General features: G+C 43.6%; 2 protein-coding genes and 1 pseudogene across 7 annotated transcripts in view; 1 reads left to right on the top strand and 2 right to left on the bottom strand.

Moving 5' to 3' along the window:
- Positions 1-7,595, bottom strand: part of SEC22C (SEC22 homolog C, vesicle trafficking protein) — a 30,279-nt gene extending 22,684 nt beyond the window's left edge. For 2 of the 5 annotated variants that reach the window (XR_010410986.1, XM_045903971.3), the window contains exon 1: positions 7,122-7,257. The gene's annotated coding sequence lies outside the window, so the exon portion shown is untranslated. Of the gene's footprint in view, positions 1-6,477; positions 7,015-7,121; positions 7,258-7,471 lie in introns of those variants that run through there. The other 3 variants (XM_045903972.3, XM_054504490.2, XM_045903973.3) reach the window with 3 other exon arrangements.
- On the top strand, positions 7,116-17,836 carry SS18L2 (SS18 like 2). Of its 2 annotated transcripts, XM_064589411.1 has the most exons (5): positions 7,116-7,255; positions 11,685-11,762; positions 12,984-13,206; positions 13,469-13,545; positions 17,291-17,836. In XM_064589411.1, the coding sequence occupies exons 3-5, from the start codon at positions 13,138-13,140 to the stop codon at positions 17,376-17,378; spliced, it is 234 nt and encodes a 77-aa protein (XP_064445481.1). In that variant the 5' UTR covers positions 7,116-7,255; positions 11,685-11,762; positions 12,984-13,137; the 3' UTR covers positions 17,379-17,836. The 2 variants fall into 2 exon arrangements, with proteins under 2 accessions (XP_064445481.1, XP_045759931.1); XM_045903975.3 differs by lacking the exons at positions 7,116-7,255; positions 11,685-11,762 and adding an exon at positions 11,995-12,094.
- LOC135364195 (heterogeneous nuclear ribonucleoprotein A1-like) lies at positions 14,323-17,295 on the bottom strand (annotated as a pseudogene).
- Positions 17,837-22,167: the final 4,331 nt, after the last annotated feature.

Here is a 22,167-nt window from a genome sequence, read left to right as displayed (position 1 = left end):
CACCTGGGTGGCTCAGTTCAGTTAAGCATCTGACTCTTGATTTCAGCTCAGGCCATGATCTCAGGGTTTTGGGATAGAGGCCTGCATTGGGCTCTGTGCTCAGCAGGGAGTCTGCTTGAGGATTCTCTCTCCCTCTCCCTCTCCCTCTGCCCCTGCCCATGTTCTCTCTCTCTCTCTCAAATAATAAAAAAAGAATGAGTTATATTAATATCAGATAAAGCAGACTTCAAAGCAAAGAAAGTTCCAAAGATGGAGGACATTACATAACAATAAAAGAATAAATCTACCAAGAAGACAAAACTAAACGTATATGCATCAAACAGAGATGTAAAATAGGTGAAGCAAAACTGATAAAGTGAAAGGAGAAATAGACAAATCCACAATTACAGTTGAAAACTTCAACATTACTCTCTCAAAAATCTATAGAAAACCAGCAAAGATACAGAAGATCTCAACAACACTATCAACCAAAGTATGTAATCAACACTTACAGAACTCACCATCCAACAATAGAGTTCCCTTCAAGGACCCACAGAACATACAGCAAGATAGATGTGGGCCATAAAACAAACCTCAATAAATTTTTATTTTTAAAATTTTTTAATATATTTTTTTATTATGTTATGTTAGTCACCATACAGTACATCATTAGTTTTTGATGTAGTGTTCCATGATTCATTGTTTGCGTATAACACCCAGTGCTCCATGCAATACGTGCCCTCCTTAATACCCATCAAAATGCATACAGAGTGTGATCTGGGACCACAGTGTAATCAGTCTAAAAAGTAATAATAGAGAGGTATTAAACACCTCCAAACATTTAAAAATTAAACAACACGTTTTTAAATAACCCATGAGTCAAAAAGGAAATCTCAAAGGAAATTTAAAAATACACTGAAATAAAAAGGAAAACATATCAAAATTTGTGGGACACGGCTAAAGTAGTGCTAAGAGGGAAATTTATAGCACCAAATGCTAATATTAGAAAAAATAATAAGGGAATACTATAAACAACTCTACATCCATAAATCTGACAATGTAGATGAGATAGTCAATTCCTCAAAAAGCACTAACTACCACAATTCACCCAATATGAAATAGATAATTTAAACAATCTTACAACCAAATTTCCTATTCAGAAATTTTCATTTGTAATTTTAAAACTCCTGAAATCTCCAAGCCCAGATGATTTCACTGGAGGATTCTACTGAACATGCAAAAAATTAAAAAAGAATTAACACCGGGCGCCTGGGTGGCTCAGTTGGTTAGGTGACTGCCTTCGGCTCAGGTCATGATCCTGGAGTCCCTGGATCAAGTCCTGCATCGGGCTCCCTGCTCAGCAGGGAGTCTGCTTCTCCCTTTGACCCTCCCGACCCTCCCCCCACCTCATGTGCTCTCTCTCTCTCAAATAAATAAATAAAATCTTTAAAAAAAAGAATTAACACAATTCTGCACAATCTCTTCCAAAAAATAAAAGAAGAGGAAGCAATTCCAAATTCTTTTTATGAAGCTAATATTACCCTGATGTTAAACCCAGAAAACTATAGACCAATAATCCTCATGAACTTGTATGTGAAAATCCTTAACAAAATATTAGCAACCAGAATTCAGCAATATAATAAAGAGAATTAGACACCATAACCAAGTGAGATTTATTCCAAGGACGCAAAGCTGGCTTAATATAGTAAAATCAATCACTATAATCCATTATATTAACAGGCTAAAAAGAAATCACACAATGATGTCAATTAATACAGAAAGAGCATCTGACAAGATTCAACACCCCTTCATGATAAAACCTTCAGCAAAATAGGAATAGAGGTGAACTTCCTCAACTAGGTGAAGAACATCTACAAAAAGCCTACAGCTAACATCATACTTAATAAAGACTGAATGCTTTCCCTCTAAAATCAGGAACGATGATGTCCATGCTCACAGCTACTATTAAACACATTACTGGAAATTTTACCCAGTGCAGTAAGGCAAGAAACAGAAATAAACGGCACACAGATACAAAAGGAAGAAACAAAACTACTCCTATTTGCAGATGACATAACAATCTACATGAAAAATCCCGAGGAGCCTACCAAAACACCTCCTAGAACTAATGAGTTCAAAAAGGTCGCAAGACATAAAATCAACATACAAAAATCAACTGTATTTCTATAAACTAGCAAGAACACATAGAAACCAAAATTAAAAATAAAATACGATTTACAATCACACCAAAAAAAATCTCAATGAAGCTATAATTTTTAAAATAAAATACTTAGGTACAAATCTACAGGACTTCTATGCTGAAAACTACAAAACACTGCTGAAAGAAATCAAAGAAGTCTTAAATAAATGAGGAAATATACCATGATCATGGAATGGATGACTCAACATAATAAAGATGTTAATTCTGCCCCAAATTGATACACAGGTTTAATGCACTTCCTATAAAAATATCAGAATGACAGTTTGTAAAGATAGATAAAACTATTCTAAAATTTATGTGGGAAGGGGCGCCTGGGTGGCTCAGTCGTTGAGCGTCTGCCTTTGGCTCAGGTCATGATCCCAGGGTCCTGGGATCGAGCCCCGCATCAGGCTCCCTGCTCAGTGGGGAGCCTGCTTCTCCCTCTCCCTCTGCCTCTCCCCCTGCTCATGCTCTCTCTCTCTCTCCCTTTCTGTATCTGTGTCTCAAATGAATAAAATCTTTAAAAAAAAAAAAAAATTTGTGTGGGAAGGCAAAGAAACTTAAATAGCTAAAACAACTTTGAAAAAGAATAAAGTAGAACCATGCTATCCTATTTCAAGACTTATTCTATAGCTACACTAGTCAAGATTGTGTGCTATTGGCAGAGGAACAGACACAAAGATCAAGAGAACAGAATAGGGAACATAGAAATAGACCTACAGAAGTACAGCCAAATGGTTTTTGACAATGGTGCAAAAGCAATTCAATGGAGGGAGGATAGTTTTTTCAATAGTTGGTGCTGAAGCAATGGATATCTACAGGGGAAAAAAAAATTCCTGACCTAAACCTCACACCTTACATAAAAATCAACTCAAAATGTGTCATAAATGTAAATCTAAAAAGTAAGACTATAAAAATGGAAGAAAATATACGAGGAAATCTTCAGGACTTGACGAAGAGTTCTTAGACATGATACCAAAAGCATAATCCACAAAAGAAAAATCAGTAAATTGGAGTTCGTCAAAATTAAAAATATTCAATCTGCAAAACCTCATGTGAAAAGGATGAAAGGACAATTCAGAGACTGGGAGAAAATATTTTATAAATGACATATCATTGGTTTATAAATGGGCAAAGTACATGAACAGACATTTCACCAAAAAGAATACATGGATGGCAAATAAGCACATGAAAAGATGTGCAGCATCACTAGCAATTAAGGGAAAAGTAACTTAAGATCACAATGAGACAATATTACATACCTATGAGAACAGCTAAAAGTTTTTAAAGTGAAAATATCAAATGCTGGAAAGGTGTGCATAGAAACCGGCTCTCTCATACTTTACTGGTAAGACTATAAAATGGTAGAGTCACTCGGGAAAGTAGTTTGGCAGTGTCTTTATAAAACTAAACATGCAATTAACGTATGATCTATCAATCACACTCCTGGGCATTTATCTCAGAAATGAAAATTTATGTCCACACAAAAACTGTGTACAATTGTTCTTAACAGCTTTATTTATAACAGCCAAGAACTGGAAACAACCAAATATCCTACAAATAGTGAATGGTTAAAAAAAAATAACAGTACATTCATATCATGGAATACTACTCAGTAGTAAAAAGAAAGGAACTGTTGAAACTCAAAACAACTGGGATGGATCTCAAAAGCACTGTGTTGAAGGAAAAAAACCCAATCTCAAAAGGTCACGTACCATAGGAATCCTTTTATGTAACATTCTCAAAATGACAAAATTAGAGATGGAGAAATGATTAGTGGTTGCCAAGAGTTAGGGATGGTGGGGAGGAGGGGAATGGGTGTGACTAGAAAGGAGAACAAGAGGAAGATCTTTGTGGTGATGCAACAATTTTGTATCTTGACTGTGATGGTGGTTATAGGAACCTACACTGTAGTAAAATGGCATGGAACTATATACACTTTATATCGATGTTAATTTCCTAGATTTGACATTGTACTATACTTATTATGTAAGATGTAACCAATGGGGGAAACTAGGTAAAGGGTATATGGGGCCTCTCTATACTATCTTGGCAACTTCTTATAATTACTTTTAAATAAAATTTGAAAAAAAAGGATTAACTTAAAGTGTTTATACCACTTACTTAAATGATGCTCCTACCTGCTTTTTATGTTTGTGTCACTTTTAAATATCTCTATAAGTAGATCAATAATCTCTTCTGCTAATTAACTGTAGTTTCTTTTTTTTTTTTTAAGATTTTATTCATTTATTTGACACAGAGAGACATAGTGAGAGAGGGAACACAAGCAGGGGGAGCGGGAGAGGGAGAAGCAGGCTTCCCGTCGAGCAGGGAGCCCGATGCGGGGCTTGATCCCAGGACCCTGGGATCATGACCTGAGCCGAAGGCAGACACCCAACGACTGAGCCACCCAGGCGCCCCTAATTAACTGTAGTTTCAATGATTTGTGCTTGAATGTTGAAAAACCTATTTTATAGTGAGCAGCTCCATAACTACATGACATTTCCAAACTGGAAGGTGCTCTAATCTCAGAACTAATTAAAATAAAAGCTGTTTGCAGATAACTAGTATTCAGTTTAAAAAACAAGAAGTAGTGGTATAAATCTGGAAAATCATGCCACAATTAGAGAAAAAAATATTATCAATTATACAAGGACAAAAGCACCCTCAGAGTACCCACACAGAGACCCTAGTCTGTCTTCCAGGTCTCCCCAGCTCCTTCTACAGGCCAGTAGGCCTCATAACCTGACACCATGCCTGGCACACATGAAGAAGGCCTCAGTAAAAACTCTTAAGCAAATGAATGAATGACCTAAGAGCTGCCTTATTTTTGCCCAGAGACAAGAAATGCGGTTTTGCAGATCTTGCCATATTCTGATCTATATTTTGAGCACCGTTCCACAATACATATCTAGGTACATATAATATATATATAGGTAATATATAAATTTTTATATAAATATTTATATAAATAGAATTTTTTTAAAGTAGAAACTGAATTAGTAATCAAATATATAGCACCCAAGTTACTATTAGGCTTTATAAAAATTATATCTTAATCTACCTCCCCCATTTCCTAAATCCTCTTCTCAGCATCTATTTATAAACTGCTCATGTCATAGATTATCCCTATTCTACCAGCAAAGACTTTGTGCCTACCTGGAGGCCACCCTTGTTCCCACTGGTTTTTTTCCTCCCCCCTTACACTTAGCCCTCTCCCAAATCCCTACCACATATACTCCTCCCCTCCTCCCTCCAAAAGAGAGAGAGAGAAAGAAAACATGAGAGAAAAACAGCATTAAATGACCAGGCCATGACCAGGCCTTGCAAAAGAGTAACATAAACAAGCAAAACAAGTTTCATTTGGCACTCAAATATTCAAGAAAGTCTTCACCATAAGGCATATTATCCACTCCTTGAATATACAATACAGAAAACAATATTGAGTTATGTCACCCTTACTGAATTAATCTTCAGCCACAAGACTTGAGAACTGGTTACCCAATTTGTAGATCACTCAGGCTCCTTTGTTCCATGTTGATTGGGGATAGTGTTTGCGGGGGGGGGGGGGGGGGGGGGTAAGAGGTCAACTCTTTGATAGGAGTTAAGAGGAGTACGGGACTGAACTTGATAGCAGCTAATATTACATGCGAGGCACTGTGATAGGAACTTTTAAGCTGATAGTTATTTAATGCTCATAACTATCTACAAGGTAGACATAATCTACACCAGACAGGTGGGAAAACTGTAGCTCCAAAGACATAAGTGATAGATCAGGATTCAAACCCAAACTTCCCTTACTCAAAATATTCAAAAGCCTATGTAACCTTTTCACTTTATTCTGCCTCTCTAAATCCAATCTTTGGGATTACAGCTATTCTCTTTCTCCTAGAGCATTACTACTCAACTAGTCAGAGACCTGTTAATAGAAGGAACAGAGGCCTAGGGTTACACTTGTTACAATTGCTCCTTACTCATTGTGTTACTTGGATTAAGTCAGTTTTCCTCTGGGACCATCAATCACCTTTTGGATGCAGCTGGTTTCTGAGGCTCCTTCTAAGAATAAAACTTTCTGACTCCAAGATGTCTTCTGTGTTGTAAACATTAACGCTTAGAGCTATAACAATCATTGTCTAAAATGTATTGTCTAAAATGTATTTTCAAGAGCAAACGCTATGATATCAATTTAATTATATTTACCAATATTAATACATTTCCAATTATTTACATTTTAATTTTACTAAAATTACCCTTATCAGGATGAACTCCTTTGTAAAATTTAATTAAGATGATCTTACCCATCAGTCTGAGCTTTTTGTTGTTGTTGTTGTTCTGACCATGTAACAAATTTTACCGATTACTTTTCGCCACTGAGAATATTCTTTTGTGGCTCTGATTTCTAAAAACCTGATTTTCCCCGGAGTGCTTTTATCCTTCTGGCTCTGGAGGTCTAGATGTAAGCCTATCATGGACACAAATGTCCACCACCTCCTACACCAGATGTTCGGAAAAGCTGGTCCAATGCACCCAGTATTGGGTAAACCAAGTCGTATAATTTCGGCATGCTAAGGAAAGTTTGCTACTAAAATTAAACAGTACTCCGACAGGGGCTTCGTGGATAATCAAGGAAACGATCGCCCCCGCTCTCATTTGGACACACCCCTTCTCCTCCCACTGGGAACAGCGCTCGACGCGCATCTGTCAGCTTAGGGTTCCTGCAGGCGCGCGCCTCGGTTATCCTCGAGCCTGGAGAGCAGCCGGGGGAAGAAAGGGGGACAGATGACTCCAGGAAGCCCCACGAAACCGGGTGGGGCTAAGCCCGGCCTGAGGGCGGGGCGGGCCCGGGGCCGCCTCCATCTCCTGGCCCGCCCTGCGCCACACCCGACCCCGCCTGCTTTCGGCTAACGGGCCGCGGCGCCCGCCTCCGCCCGCGAGCCCTCACCTCGCCCCGACGGCGGCCTCCGGGAGTCGGCACCCGCCCGTCGCGCCGCCTCGCCACCGTACCACCCGCCGCCTCCTCTGCAACCTCGGCCCACCGGGCGGACCCGGCCCAGGTCACTGGCGGCCCAGGCGCAGGTAGGCGATGATACGCATGCGCAAGCGTTGAATTCCCCATTCGCTGCTGCTAAGCAACACCCGCACCCGAACCGACCAATCCTGGAGCGCTTTCCCCACCCGGTCCCGGAGGAGTCCTGAATGAGCGGGTTCTTAAAGCGCTGCGACCCAAATGCAAAGGGGGTGTGGCAGGGGCGCGCGCGCCCCCCAACTTTCTTCCCATCTCCTGGCTCTCACCCGCGTGGGTTTGATGTCCAAGCCTTTAATTCCCACGTCCGGAAGTGCCAGGAGACTTCTCGGTCTTAGCTCGATTGCTGCCGGGGTAGAGTACACAACTGACCTGCGGAGGCAGGGAGGTTCCGCGTAACTGCACGACACGCCCCAGCTGTGGGTTCTGCTGTCTGCGCCGCTGGGCGGGAAGCTCGAGATAGGCAAACCAAAGAGCACAGCCTCCTGCCACCCTGGATGTGGTGCTAAAGTCCGACTCCGGAGGGACACACCCCAGTCTGGGGATGGAGGCACTCACAGTTATCATAGATGGATGGCCCAATGCAGGGAAGCAGAATTCGTCTATTTTTCGTCCAACAAATTGTGAGCACCTGCTGTGTGCCAGACACTATGCCAGGCACTGGGGACACAACGAGGAGCCCCTGACACTAAAAACTATGTTAAGAGAGGGCAGAGTGAGAGCACCCATCATCAAACAATTAAACAGTTACACGTGTTCAAATACAAACTGAGATATGTGCTCTTCCGAGAGGAACAAGGTTTTTCAGAAAAGTTACAGGAGCTTATGGTCTGAACTTGGGAGTCCGAGGAGGCTTTCTTGAGAATGTGACACCAGCTGACTAGTAACTAACTAGGCAAAGGGGTAAAGAAGAGTGTTTCAAACAGAGGGTAGAGTATGTATAAAGAACAGGAAGGCAGTAGGTCTCCTTGGAGGGATGAAAAGAAACAGGGTAGTACATGAGAAGCTAGTGTTTAACAGGCACAGAATTTCAGTTGGGGAAGATGAGAAAGTTCTGAAAAATGAATGGTAGGGATGGCAGCACAACAATGTAAAATTTTAAATGTCGCAGAAGTCTACATTTAAAAATGGTTAAAATGGGAGCGCCTGGGTGGCTCAGTCAGTTAAGCATCTGCTTTCAGCTCAGGTCATGATCCCAGGGTCCTGGAAAGGATACCAGGGTCGGACTCCCTGCCCAGCAGGGAGTCTGCTTCTCCCTCTTCCCCTCCCTCCCATTCGTGCTCTCCCTCCCTCACTCTCTCTCAAATAAATAAAATCTTTAAAAAAATAAAAATAAAATCTTTAATAAATAAATAAAATTAAAATGGTTAAAATGGTAAATGTTATGTTATATATATGTTACCACCAAAAAAAAAAAAAAAGGCATGAAAGAAAAAACTCAAGAGTTTAGAGAGTAAGGAATAGGGTGAGAGCCACTGGAGAGAAGAGCTAAGACCTGTAGCTAAGACATGTAGGATCCTGTAGGCCACAGTAGAAAGTTTAGGACAATGGCAAACTGATCAAACTTGCATTTTGTAAAATCACTTTGGCTGCTGTAGTTAAGATCAAAATGAAGAAGGCTCATGGAAGTTCTGACAGGACCAGCTGGGAAGCCAATGAGGCCATCTGGGCATAAGAGGATAATGCTAGAGCTTGGGCTTGGACTGGAGCCATGGTGAGGAGGAAGAGAACTGGGCAGTCTTCAGAGACTCACAGGAGCAAAATCAACAAGACTTGGTGATGATTTGGATGTGAAGGGGCGACAAAGGAGCTTCAAGTGTAATGCCACTCTTCAGCTTTGAGTGAATGGGTAGCTAGTGGAGGGATTCATAGATATAAAGAACACTGGAAGAGGATCTGATTTTGGAAAGAAGAATGATCACTAGTTCCATCTTAGACAAACTGAATTAGAGGCACCTTTGAGATTTCTGGTTGGGATGTCAATGTAGGCAGTTGAATATATAATGTATACATGAATATACATTGCATGTACCGGTCTGGGCTGGACATAGACTTTTGAAAGTCATTACCACATGGGTGGAAATTGAAGCAAGCTTTACATAGCCAGAGAAAAATTGCAAAATGAAAACAGAAGAGACTTATGACAGAGTCCAAGACGACCTCCAGGGATCCCCGCCTCCTGGTATTCACACCCTTGTGTAGTCCCCTCTCACACTAAGTCAGGGTTGGCCTGTGTGAATGATCATGAAGCTAGGTCATAAAAGGCACAAAGGATAAAATCAATGGGATTTGATTGATAAAAGAGATTGAAACCCCTTCACTGTATGGGCCAGGAAAGAGGCTAGGATTCCCTTCTCAAAGTGCATTCACAAGTGAATGAAGACAGGTTCTTCTCACAAGTCATGAAAGCAAGGCTCTGGCTTGGATGGGGAAGGAAAAATTGGCGCCAGACCCACAAAACCCCAGAACTTTTGAATGTGGACCCTCAGGATCTCAGAACCTGCAATGTGAGTGCTTTATAATAGGGCTTGGTGCCTTCTGACTGGTGCAGCTAGAGTGGCTCAGGCACCACAGTGGATTGGGCTAGAGATGGTGAGATGTGATGTCTGAAGTACTAGCCCTCCTCTCTAATCACTGGCCATTCTGACTCCAGAGGGTTTCTCTTCCAGGCTTCTTCATCCCTCTACTTCCAAGGTCACACCCTGGACTACTGTATCACCGCAGAAGAGCTCCAAGTCCGAAGTTGTAAATGCAGACACCTGATTTCTGACTGCTCCTGGGCTGTTCTCAGAAGTCTGCCCATTGTTCTCTGGCCTGCAGAAACCTCCAGTCCACTTGGCCTTTTACTTTGTTCTATGTATCACCTCTCTCCAATCTTTATTTCCTTCCCCATCAGCTGGAAGTCCAAGGTCTATCACTTCCATCACCTTCTTCCCAATATGCTTACCTCCATTGTGTGGTTATTCTTCTGTCACACCTGCCTGGCAGTGCTCCAACTCTGGGGAAAAAAAAAAATCCAATCTTCTGGCTTCTCTAAATCTGTTCCTGAGCTATAAGTCTTGCTGGAAAAAAATCTCAAAACGACACAGGTCAGTGCTATGTATGTACATTGCCCGCCTCCACCAGGTCCTCAACACTGTCCAGCAGTCCTATGTTTGCCTCTCTCCAATTCCCCCTAACACCAACCTAAAAATCTCCCTCATGCTCCCCAGATCTTCCACTCTTCAACATCCCCCTCACTCTCCCATGTGCCTCCTTCACTGAGGAAAGAGCAGCCATTAAAGTGATAGCCTTCAGCTCCCACCAACTTCTGTCCCTCCAACTACCACCTTCGTTCCCTTTCCCCGTTTACAACCAAACTTCTTGGGGAAAGTGGCCTGCTCTAAAGGTTCCGTTTGCTTCACCTTTCCTGTATTTCATTGTCCCTGGCAATTCTCACTGCTGCCTCGACACATCACTGAAATTTCCTTCATTAAGGACATCAAAGATCTATTCTCTACCTAGATTGACCTTTCAACAGCCTTTGTATCCGCTGTACTATCTTGCTTTCTCTTATTTCTTATATGACTGCCCCCCTCTCCTGGATTTCCTCTTATATCTCTAGTCTCCCCACCCCCCATTCTCCTTTGTACTTTCTTTTCCTTGGCCATGAGAGAAACCAACTCACTCTCCTTGGGCAGCCTTATCCACTGCGAGGTTCCAGTCAGTTTCCACAAGAGGTGCTTCTCAAAGCTTAGATTACCAACCCAGCCCTTGACCCTGAGTTCCAGACCCAAGTAGCCACAAACTTCAACATGTCCGTTTGACATCACCTTGCATGCACATGTCCATGGCTGACTTTATCATTCTCACTTCCAGTCAGTTTCTCCTTCACTATTCCCTGTCTCCATAAATGGCATCACCAGTTGGCATCACCAGTCTCTCAGCTGCCTAAGCCAGGACACCAGAAGTCATCCCTAATTACTCCTCTCCCCCCGCTGCCGCCCCTTAATTCACTAAGGCCCGCCAAGTCTATTCCTAATGTCTTTCAAATGCACAGATTTCTTTTTTCACTGCTCTCACCATTTCTGGCCAGCATACCTGCAGCAAGTAGCCCTCTTCATGTTTTTTTTTCTTCTTCTTCTTCTTGTCTGGCTGCCCTACCTTTCACTATATTATAGCCAGGAAAACTCTAAAATGCATCTCTGACTTCATTTCTCTTTTGCCTAAAACCATCTATGGCTCTGATTTTTCCTAGGGGAGAGTCCAGGCTCTGGATACCTGTCACCTGGGTAACTTCCTCTTCATACTGAAACATCTACTCTCCTGGAGGGTTTTCTCTGTATGCTGGACCAGGTTGGTCCACTGCACCTGCCTCAGCTTAACACCATCTCTGTTACTGTCGTTACCATTTGTCTAAACAACAATAGAGCTGCATAGGACAAAGCAAGGCCTGCACTCTGCTCCTGATGGTTCCTTCTCTGCCCACTCTGTTTTCTGCAGAACCTCTGGGGACTTTGACTGGGGAAGGATCCCGGTGTGTGGTTAATAGTACAGGCTGGGAACCAGGAAGCCCTGAAGGTATGTTGCCCCACTTTCCTCACTGGGTTTATCCCTCTGTGAAATGGGATGAAAGCTGCCTCCTCTCAGGGTTGAATAAGGGGACTGTGGAGGGAGAGCCCAGCAAAAGCAGATGAGCCTGCTTAGGGAAATGAAGCTCTAGGAGGCAGAATTGACCCAGACCCCTTTTGAGTAAAGGCTTCCAAGATCTTCCTCCTAAATGATGCGGCTAGTGCTCACTCTGTGTTGCAGGGAAAACCAGTCTTGTCCCCATGTCCACAGTGGATGGGCTGAACAAGAGAGAAGACAACCACTTCTGAGTTTCAGGGTTGCCAGCAGCATATGTGGTCCAGGTGGGTGGGCCCAGCTTCTTTCTTTTATCGTGCACCAAACCACCTCTGCAGTATGGTGCATAGGCAGTATGGGGTAGTAGTTAAGAACAAGGGTTCTAAAGCCATACTGCCAGGGCGCCTGGGTGGCTCAGTCGTTGAGCGTCTGCCTTCGGCTCAGGTCATGATCCCAGGGTCCTGGGATCGAGCCCCACATCGGACTCCCTGCTCCGCGGGAAGCCTGTTTCTCCCTCTCCCACTCCCCCTGCTTGTGTTCCTGTTCTTGCTATCTCTCTGTCTGTCAAATAAATAAATAAAATCTAAAATAAAAAAATAAAGTCATACTGCCTGTGGACAGATACCCACTTTGCCCTTGGTAGCTGTGAGATCTTAGGCAGGTGACTTCACCTGTTTTCTCACCTGTAAAATGGAGAAAATAATAGTGTTTTTTAGGGTTGTAAGCCTAATAAGCATTATTACCACCCAAAGGAAAAATAGGCATATGTGCGAATTTCTCCCTCAGCCAAGAGTGAAGCAAACACCAGTGTTTTCCTAGGCCCTGCAGGGTTTGGCTTGGCTGAAGGCAAAGGCTAGGGTTCACGCTCCAGACGCAGATCTGGATGCACCAGAGTGATGTCGAAAGAGGGAGGAGTGGACTTGGAGCCAGAAATCTGGGTTCCGGCCACGATTTCCGCGTGACCCTGGGCAAGGTAGTCCCACAGACAGACAGGACACGGTGCCTAAGAAGCGGGGAGCCGGCCCCCGCCCCCGCCCCCCCCCCCCCCCCCGAGGCTAGCCTCCAGACTGCGCAAATGCAAAGGAGGGGCAAACAGCCGAGGGGCGGGCCCGAGGCCGGCGCGCTGAGCTTCGCTCTTGCGCGCCCAATCACAAATGACGTTCCGCCTGTTCCCAGTCAACGGGAGGACCCAATCAACGTCGAGAGCGTAGGCCCCACCTATCGAGGTCCCTGCTGCGGCCGTAGTGCGTCCGGACCTGCTGGTTGGCTCCGGTCTAGAGGCGCGGGGGTCCGTAGGCCCTGAGGCCAGGGTCCAACCTGGCTTTCCGGGATGTCGGTGGCCTTCGTACCGGACTGGCTGAAAGGCAAGGCGGAAGTCAATCAGGAGACGATCCAGCGGGTGAGCGCTAACTCGGGCCGAGAGGCGTTCCTTAGTTGAGATCCCAAGGGCTGCGGGTGCGGGAAGCTTCCTGGAAAGAGCGGCATCCCAGCTGAGGCTTGTGGTGTGCGTGGGGGCATGACTTGCAAGGGTATGGAGTGAGATGGGAACAAAGTTGTCAAAGGCACCGGGGCAGGACAGCCCGGCATTGGAGAGAGTTGGTGGTCAGTGTTCCCGGCCGTCCGGATAACGCGCTGCACTGACCCTTTCTCTGGTCTTTCAGCTCTTGGAGGAGAATGACCAGCTCATCCGCTGTATCGTGGAGTATCAGAACAAAGGCCGGGCGAATGAGTGCGTCCAGTAAGTACCCGCTCCACCCCCCGACTTCTGAGTGTAGGGTGAAACCAGTGTGGTGATACAGCAGCTGTCCTGAACTAGGAGTCTTGGATAATTGATCGCCGATGATTCTCAGAGGTTGCTTACCTGCCCAGGACTACACAGACAGCACATTGTGAAGCCTGGACTCAGACGTGGCACCCTCTTCAAAATCTGAATAATGCTCATTGCAGACCTCCTTCACGTAGACAGGTCAGCTGATGACAACAGGGATGAGGAAGGGAGCAGATGAAAAACTAGTCTCAGGAGATGTGAGCTCTGGCCCCTTTCTCCTCATGGATCCCCAGCTTATCCTTTTTCTGAGGGGCGTTAGACCATTTGACTGCTAAGTTCCTTTTTTTTTTTTTTTACGTAGGCTCCACGCCCAGCATGGAGCCCAACGCGGGTCTTGAATTCACCACCCTAAGATCAAGACCTGAGCTGAGCGCTCCGCCCCCTTCATTTTCTAACTTGCAGTCATTCTGTAATGCACGCAGGGAGGGACCAATAAGACTTACAAGTTAGGCCAAAGGCAACTTCTGCACAGTAATTGAATGTGCTCTCTAGCTATATACCAAAATTAAAGAAAATAGTCTCTTTTTTTTTCAAGAGAATATTAAATTGTTTATTGATTACACATGATAATGGATGATACACAAGCTTTAATCCCATCTATAATTTTATATGATACCATAATTCAATTTAGATATATTGCATAGGATGTGCCAACAATCATATTAATAACCAAATAAACTCCAGGACTTTGCTTGGGTGACCCTTTTAATGGTGAACTCCAGGTCACAACACATGAACTGTCAGTTCAACTACACCAAGGTTTGTGGAGACAATGGCTTCTGTGCCCAAGCAGGTTGCAAATCAATTTCAAATGGAACCTGGCATCACCCTGAAGGAATTCTAACTTCACACTGTTGGGGTAGTATACCAAGATGGCTTCAGAGTAGACTAACTTTACACAGCACATTTAAAAAAAGACACATTTATTTGGTGTCACAATCAGACTATTACATTTAGCAATCAACAGCATGGGTGCAAAAAAAAAAAAAAATCTACATTAAAACCCTTTGTTGGAATGCTTTACACTTTCCATAGAACAGAAACTAAAATAACCTGTTATACAATTAGTCACAAATACAGTTCTCGAGTTTTTTGCCCATACACATGAGTATTGTCTAAAACATGTCTTCTTTGTAGCAGCTAGGCCCAGCCCCCACTGTGCTTGGCTGAGTTCACAAATCTGTTGTAACCTGTAGCTTCCCTGTCACTTCTCTGGCTCTCCTCTCCTGCTAAGCTTTGTTTCCTGGCAGTAATTAAAACCTTCTGCCACTGCCCTAGCTACTGCTGCTGCTGGAACAACCATAGCCACCTTGGTTTCGTGGTTTGGCAAAGTATTGGCCTCCACCACCACAGGGGCCAGAGCTTCTGCCTCCAAAATTTCCTCCTTTCATGGGTCCAAAATTTGAGGATTGATTGTTGTAAATGCCAAAATCATTATAGCTTCCGCCACCTCCAAAGTTGCTTCCATCATTACCAAATCCGTTATAGCCATCCCCACTGCCACCATATCCACCACCACCTCGACTGCCACCAAAGCCACCTCGACCACTTAAGTTCCCTTCATGACCAAAGTTGTCATTCCCACCAAAACCACCTCCACGACCACCACCAAAGTTTCCAGAACCACTTTGACTTCTTTGGCTGGATGAAGCACTAGCCATCTCTTGCTTAGATAGGGCTTTCCTTACTTCACAGTTGTGGCCATTCACAGTATGGTATTTTTGAATGACCATCTTGTCTACAGAGTCATGGTCATCAAATGTTACAAAAGCAAAACCTCTTTTTGCCACTGTCTCAGTCAGTCATCTCGATCACTTCAGTTTTCCCATACTGTTCAAAATAATCTCTTAGATGATGTTCTTCGGTGTCTTCTTTAATGCCACCGACAAAAATCTTTTTCACAGTTAAGTGGGCACCAGGTCTTTTGAGAATCTTCTCTTGAGACAGCCCTCTTTGGTTCCACAACTCTTCCATCCACCTTGTGTGGCCTTGCATTCATGGCTGCGTCCACCTCCTCCACAGTGGCATATGTGACAAACCCAAAGCCTCTGGAGCGCTTGGTGTTTGGATCTCTCATTACCACACAGTCCGTAAGCGTTCCCCATTGCTCATAATGGCTCCTCAGACTCTCATCGGTTGTTTCAAAGCTCAAACCTCTGATGAAGAGCTTCTGCAGCTGTTCAGGCTCTTTGGGAGACTCTGACTTAGACATGACGGCGGTGGGAGGGGAGACTTTAATGATGCTTACTCGGCGGTGTCCACGGGCAGAAAGGAGTGATCTAACGAATGTATCTTGAAAACGGTCTCTTTTCTAAATGTAGTCCAGGAATTATCCTCCATTTATTATAGAAAAATACATTATTTCATTCTTACTGAAGACATCTTTAAGAAAACCATCCTTTTCCCATCTCCCCAAAAAAATCACCTATAGTTCCTCACTGAACAGGTCAATGAAATAGTAGAGATATCCATCTTTGGGTAAGTCTTTACATTTGGTTCTGGCATCTGGTAATTTGCTTTTTTGCAGTTCATAGTAAACTCTCATTTTTCTATATGGAAAACAGTTGCAAAACATTCCTTTTGGTGTAGTGATTCTCAACCTATGGGTAAGAAAGTTACCAAAATTTCCGGTGGGCTTCCTGCCCACCCCCCCAGTCTGATTTGTCTTCCTCGGTAGAGAATTTTACCCCCTGATTGAGAATCACTACTCTCGTAAGCTCATATTGATACCATAGAAGTGCCTTGTTCCTTCTTTAACTTTGTTCCACAAATATTTTATAACTACTACTGAGTACCAGACACTGTTTCAGCTATTGGGGAATCAGTACCAAAACCAGCTCTGCTTTTTATCAAATCAGGTACCAGCTCTGCTTTTATGGACTTTACATCCTAGAGTCTAGAATCTAGAGGGAGGAAATCATACAATTAGGCACATACTAATAAATGCTTTGAGTAAGAATAAAGCAGGCTAATTGGCAGGAAGGGGTGCTGTTTTACACAGGGTATCTCTGGTGGGACATCTACTCAGATGTCCTCACCAGAGGTGAGGGAGCCAGCTACATAAATATATAAGGCAGAGACAGCATCAGGTGGAAGAACCCCCTAGGCTAGAGCACACTGGTTATCTTCAAGTCACAGCAAAGGGGACACTGCAGCCAGAACTCAGAGAGTGAAGGGAAAGTGGTAGGAGCTGAGGTCAGAGAGATAACTAGAGGCCCCAATCATGTAGAGCTTTGTAGGCCACCAGAAGGGCTAGAAGGGTTCAGCTTTACTCAGAATGAGAGGGGAGCCCTTGGAGGGTTTTAATCAGAGGTATGGCAAGTCTTGACTTAAACTGTACAGTAATCACTTGGGTTGCTATGTGGGGAATAGAGTAGGAGTGCAAAGGTAAAGCAGGGAGACCAGTTAGGAGACTGGCGCAATACAACAGTGTATGCAAGGATAGTGGCTTGACCAGAGAGGTAGCTATGAAAGTGATAAGTGAGAACAGATAGATGCTAGATATATTTTCATTGGTGTTAATCAAGGAGGTTGATGATGTTGAATCATCCAATCAATAGGTGAGCCATTCCAGTAGAGTGGGTAAATTCCTTCCCAGTCTTCTGTTCATGTTCAGCAAAACAAAGCCTCTAATTTTTGCCTCTTTCACCCATAGGTACCAGCATGTGTTACACAGAAATCTCATTTATTTGGCTACCATCGCAGATGCCAACCCAACCAGTGCTTCAAAAGCAATGGAATAATCTTTCAGTTTGTCATGAGGAGTAATTGAGTGTAATCCATGTCCTATGAAGTAAAGACAGGATCTTTACCAACTCAACTGCTTAAAACATGGATGAACCCTTGTGGCTCTTTTAAAAATGTGAAAATGTGAAGAAAGCTACTAAATGAACTATATTCTCAGTGTAAATATTTATTTTAATAATTAAGCAGATTAAGTTGACTCCAGATGTTCTCTTTTCTGAAATGGGCATGTTTGGATTACAGAGATATCATGGGCATCTTCAATTCTGCCTTTTCAGTTTCAACATGAAGATGAAACTGATTAGGTGGTGGGCAATCAACAGCAACTGGCGAGCCTCCTAACTGAGGCGCTGCCAAATGGACGTGTAACTGTGTGCTCCCCCCTACCAGTTGTAGTCGTGGACCTAACCATTGTTTTCAGGTTGCTTTGAAATAAAGCTTGCCTTTCCACAGAACACTCATATTGAGGTATAGAGATTTTCATAAGATAAGTGTTCCATTTGGTCTTCCGGAAAAACTGTAAGGACTTAAAAATATATGTAACAACATCATTATCATTGCTAACAAAATCAGTAGTAATTCTTAATTATTACTTAATGTCATCTACTAATATCTTTTCAAATACTTTTGTAAAATACCTTCTTCCTCCTGTCTTTTTAAGGTTCTTGGCTGGGGCTCTATACCAAAAGACAAATTAACAAAAGAAAGTTTTATGTGACATGGGAGGCCTTCATAAAGAAATGAAGACCCAAAGAAACAGTTAAACCTGAGTATTTTTATATGAGATTAGATGAAAAGTGGAAAACAGACAGAAGGATATGAGCGAGGTGTAGTAAATTGGGGAAACTTAACATGGTCTTTTCATTCAAATTCTCAGTGTTGCTCCATTTTAAGAGATAAGGGTGCTCCTTTCTTCTGAGTATAGGGGGGGCACCCCTCACATGAGGGTCTTATGACCTGCTTCATGGGAGGTCAGAAAGTCCTTCAGCATGTGCCATTTCTCAGATTCTTCAGCTTGAAATATTCAATAAGCCAATGTGCCATAGTTTGGAGTAGCATGTCCTGAGCCCCGTCAATTATCATAGAATGTCTTTTTGTTGATTTCTCTAACTCAGGATCCAAACAAGATTCATACACTGCGTTGTGTTTATGTCCCTTAAGTCTCTGTGAAAATACTTAGCAGTTCCCCTTCTTCTTTGCCATTTGTTGGAAAAACTAGGTCATTTGCCCCAAAATTTCTCATATTCTGCATTCACCTAGTTATATCCCTATGGTGTCATTAAATATGTCCCACTATTGCCCACTTTTCCTATAAACTGGTAGATCTAGAGGCTCATTCAGACTCCGATTCTAATATTTTTGGCAAGTATACATCATAGCAGGTAAGAGGTACTTGCTTTTGCATCACATCAGGAATGACCTGATTTAATTTATTAATCAGGTGCCTGATAGCCTTTTGCTTAAATTATGATCTGCCTAGTTTTGATCTATTACTTCATTAGGGATTGCATACTGGTGATTTCCTATTTTATCATCCCTTCTGCCTTCATTAGCTTTGTTCAATAAAGAACTTTCCCTCTTTGAGACTTATCTGTAAAATGAGGCAAGGAGATTTTCCTAAGTGAACCCAAAATTAGAATCTCCGATGCCTGGCTCCTTTTGTAGGAATCAAGGATTGCAACCCAGAGAGACTAAATGTGTAAATAGTGAAGAGACCTCATTTTGAGTCCCAGCTCAGCTGCAGCCTTTGAGAGCTCTTGTTTCACCTATAAAATGAGGATAATGAAAGTAATATCTGCCTCCTGAGGTTGTGAGATTGAGATACTGTGGTTGAGAGCTGGGCACGAAGTAAACAATGTGTGTTAATGTGTGCTCTGATGTGTTATCTGAGGGCTCTGGCCCTTTCAGGCCCTTCTCAAATCTGGGAAGAAGCCTGTTCTTTGCTCCCTCACCCATTTTTCCATCCTTAGGGTCCTAGCCCATTAATGGATTCTTCCTCCCCCCACTGTTCATGGGGTTGATGCCCATATACTATGCCAAGTGGGCTGCTCATGGGCCTGACCTGGTCAGCAGATATGGTGGGCACTATGCAATGTTTTTAGTTTTGAATTAGTTCCTAACATTTAGAGAGGATTTCCCATTATAGCCTGGATTTCTAGCAATGCTGGGCCTGCAGGTCCACATGGCAACCATCAGCTGGAGTTGGATGGCAGCTGTCTCCCTTTACTAGGCACCTTGACTTGTTTACATACGGCTTGGCCCAAGCTGGGATGAGAGCATCAGCTGATGTTTCTTTTTTTTTTTTTAAAGATTTTATTTATTTGACAGAGAGAGATAGCGAGAGCAGGAACACAAGCAGGGGGAGTGGGAGAGGGAGAAGCAGGCTTCCCGCCGAGCAGGGAGCCCGATGCGGGGCTCGATCCCGGGACCCCGGGATCATGACCCGAGCCGAAGGCAGACGCTTAACGACTGAGCCACCCAGGCGCCCATCAGCTGATGTTTCAATTTAGGTGTCGCCTCAAACAAGCCTAAGACAAGGCCTTGGGTGCAGATAGTTTATTTGGGGGATGATCTCAGGAAGCAGGAATAAGGCCATAAGGAGAGTGAGACAGGGAAGAAGGAAAAGCCACTAAATGTGTATGTTACCAAGGTTACTGCTATAGGCAATAAGGACTCAATCCAGGGGGTAGGGGGATGATCTCAAAAGCATACAAATGCCCCAGAAGTGTCCACCTGAGTTGGGGTTCCCTACAGGGGAGTTCGGTCCCCTGGACTAACAGGCAGCCTTTGCAGCCAACTCCGAGACGTCAGAGAAGAAAGAAAGTAAAAAGCTGCATGGCAGCTCCTGAGTGGGGCTTCTGCCAGCACAAGGTGAGTCTGACCTTGTAGGAACTGTCCACTACTGGCAAGGTAGGTGAGGGTCTGTGACAGAGCATCAGAGGTTCCAATGTGTGGGCTCTGAGCAAGCCAGTAGGGCCTATAGTAGGTAAGTGTAGCAGAGGCAATAGCCTTGAAGACAAAGTTCAGTTCTCCCTCAGGGGGAAGGAGTTTGTGACCTGCCGTTTCCCTCCCTTTGTCTCTTGGAAGGTATTTCAGTCCACATGTAGAGGACCGAAGCAGGGCAAATCACAAGCCTCTGGAAATGGCCAAGCCTATTTAAGCCACAGATGACCCTACTCTCCAGAGGACCCTTTTCTGGGGAGATAAACTGGAGAAGCTGGGGCAGGCCACTTAGCTGTCATCATATGTGCCCCAGCTTACCTCTACCTGTCTGCTTCAGAGACCGCCTGAAGCACAAGTATCTGCCATCCCTCTTAAAGGACCCAGAAATCAATAGTTGTGAAAGGTGATTTAAAAAGATAAAGACCAAACCTGGCCAGAATGTCTTAACCGCTCTCTCTTCTCAGAGGACCTCCTACTTCAAGATTAAGCCTCTACTCAGCCTGTCTGCCCTTTTCCAACTCTCAGGGTCAAGCTGATCTCCGAACAGCCTACAAGGGCCTGAGCCTTTCTCTGGGGTTTCCAAGCCTGCTTCCCAGGATTTGCAACTGTGGTGACTGACTTCTGTCATTACCACATTCTCCTGAGATGAGGATATGGCAGCTAAAACAAAGAGAGCAGATAATTTGAGGTCAGGTTTATTCCACAAGATGTGAAGCTATTTTTCCACTTCCTCATGAGGCTTTTTGACACCCAAGTCTGACCCCAAGTCACAATATGGCTAGGGAGGAAAGGAAGTTCAGTGCTATCTCATATGCTCTTGAACCTCTGTAATAAACTTCCGTTACTAAAGGTGATCCTGAGTATATTTCTTAAGCTGGGTACATAGTATCTTCATTTTATTGTTACTCTACCTCACACGTAATATGGTTTTGATTCCATTTTAATAAAAGCAATTTTAAGAAGTTAATCTGTTCCCTCTTTTCCCAATGAAAATCCTACAGATTCCTCTGGAATCTAGATGTTCTGTTCAGTCACTGGGAACCTTTCTTTCCTTCCTAGATCTTTTTTTTTTTTTTCCTTCCTAGATCTTTTAAGTAAGAGTCTAGGGTCCAAAGGGAGGTTGTTTTCGTTTCTGTTTGTGATAAATTCATTCATTCAAAAACTATTTACTGATCCACTAGTATGCGCTGAAGGTTGTGCAGTGAGGAAGTCAGACAATGTCACTGCTCTCATGGAAACTTTATTCTTATATAAAGAAGACAACACAGTATAAATAACCTGTATCTATGGGGGAGACAGGCAAAAAATATATAAACAACCAAGGAAAGCTTCACATGGTAATAAGTGGCTGTGCAGAGATTACAATAGGGTCATGTGCTGGAGAGTGTCTGGGTGGCTACTTTAAATTATGGAATCAGGAATGAGCCAAGGAGGTAACATTGCAGCTGAGAGATGAATAACAAGGAACCTGACATGTGGCCATCAAGGGACCTAGCAGTGCAGGCAGAAACAAGAGCTATGCAAAGACCTTTCATTCCAACAGGGTTTTTTTCTCTCTCTCTCGGGTCCATTTTAGAGCAGTGTTCACCTATGTGGTCATCAACTCAATTATAACATGAGTTCTCAGTTGACCAGGCCTTGTGTTGGGCTCTACAGTGAGGAAAATAGAGGAGAAGGGCACTGGGCCCTGCTTTCAGGGAGCTCCTAATAAGCCTGGGTTAAGCTCTAATCACCACTATGGTAGCTGGCTTAATAGCACACACTTTACTGCCTATCTTCCTTGCTCACTTCTCCACCCTCTAGATGGAGTTTCCTAGGGCCACTTCTCAAATAAGCAACTTGCAC

The sequence above is a fragment of the Mirounga angustirostris genome, unplaced genomic scaffold (assembly GCF_029215605.1).
Source record: "Mirounga angustirostris isolate CCGP_5_RB_7025 unplaced genomic scaffold, mMirAng1.0.hap1 SCAF_1, whole genome shotgun sequence".
Lineage (NCBI taxonomy): Eukaryota > Metazoa > Chordata > Mammalia > Carnivora > Phocidae > Mirounga > Mirounga angustirostris.
This window is presented reverse-complemented; position numbering and strand designations above follow the sequence as displayed.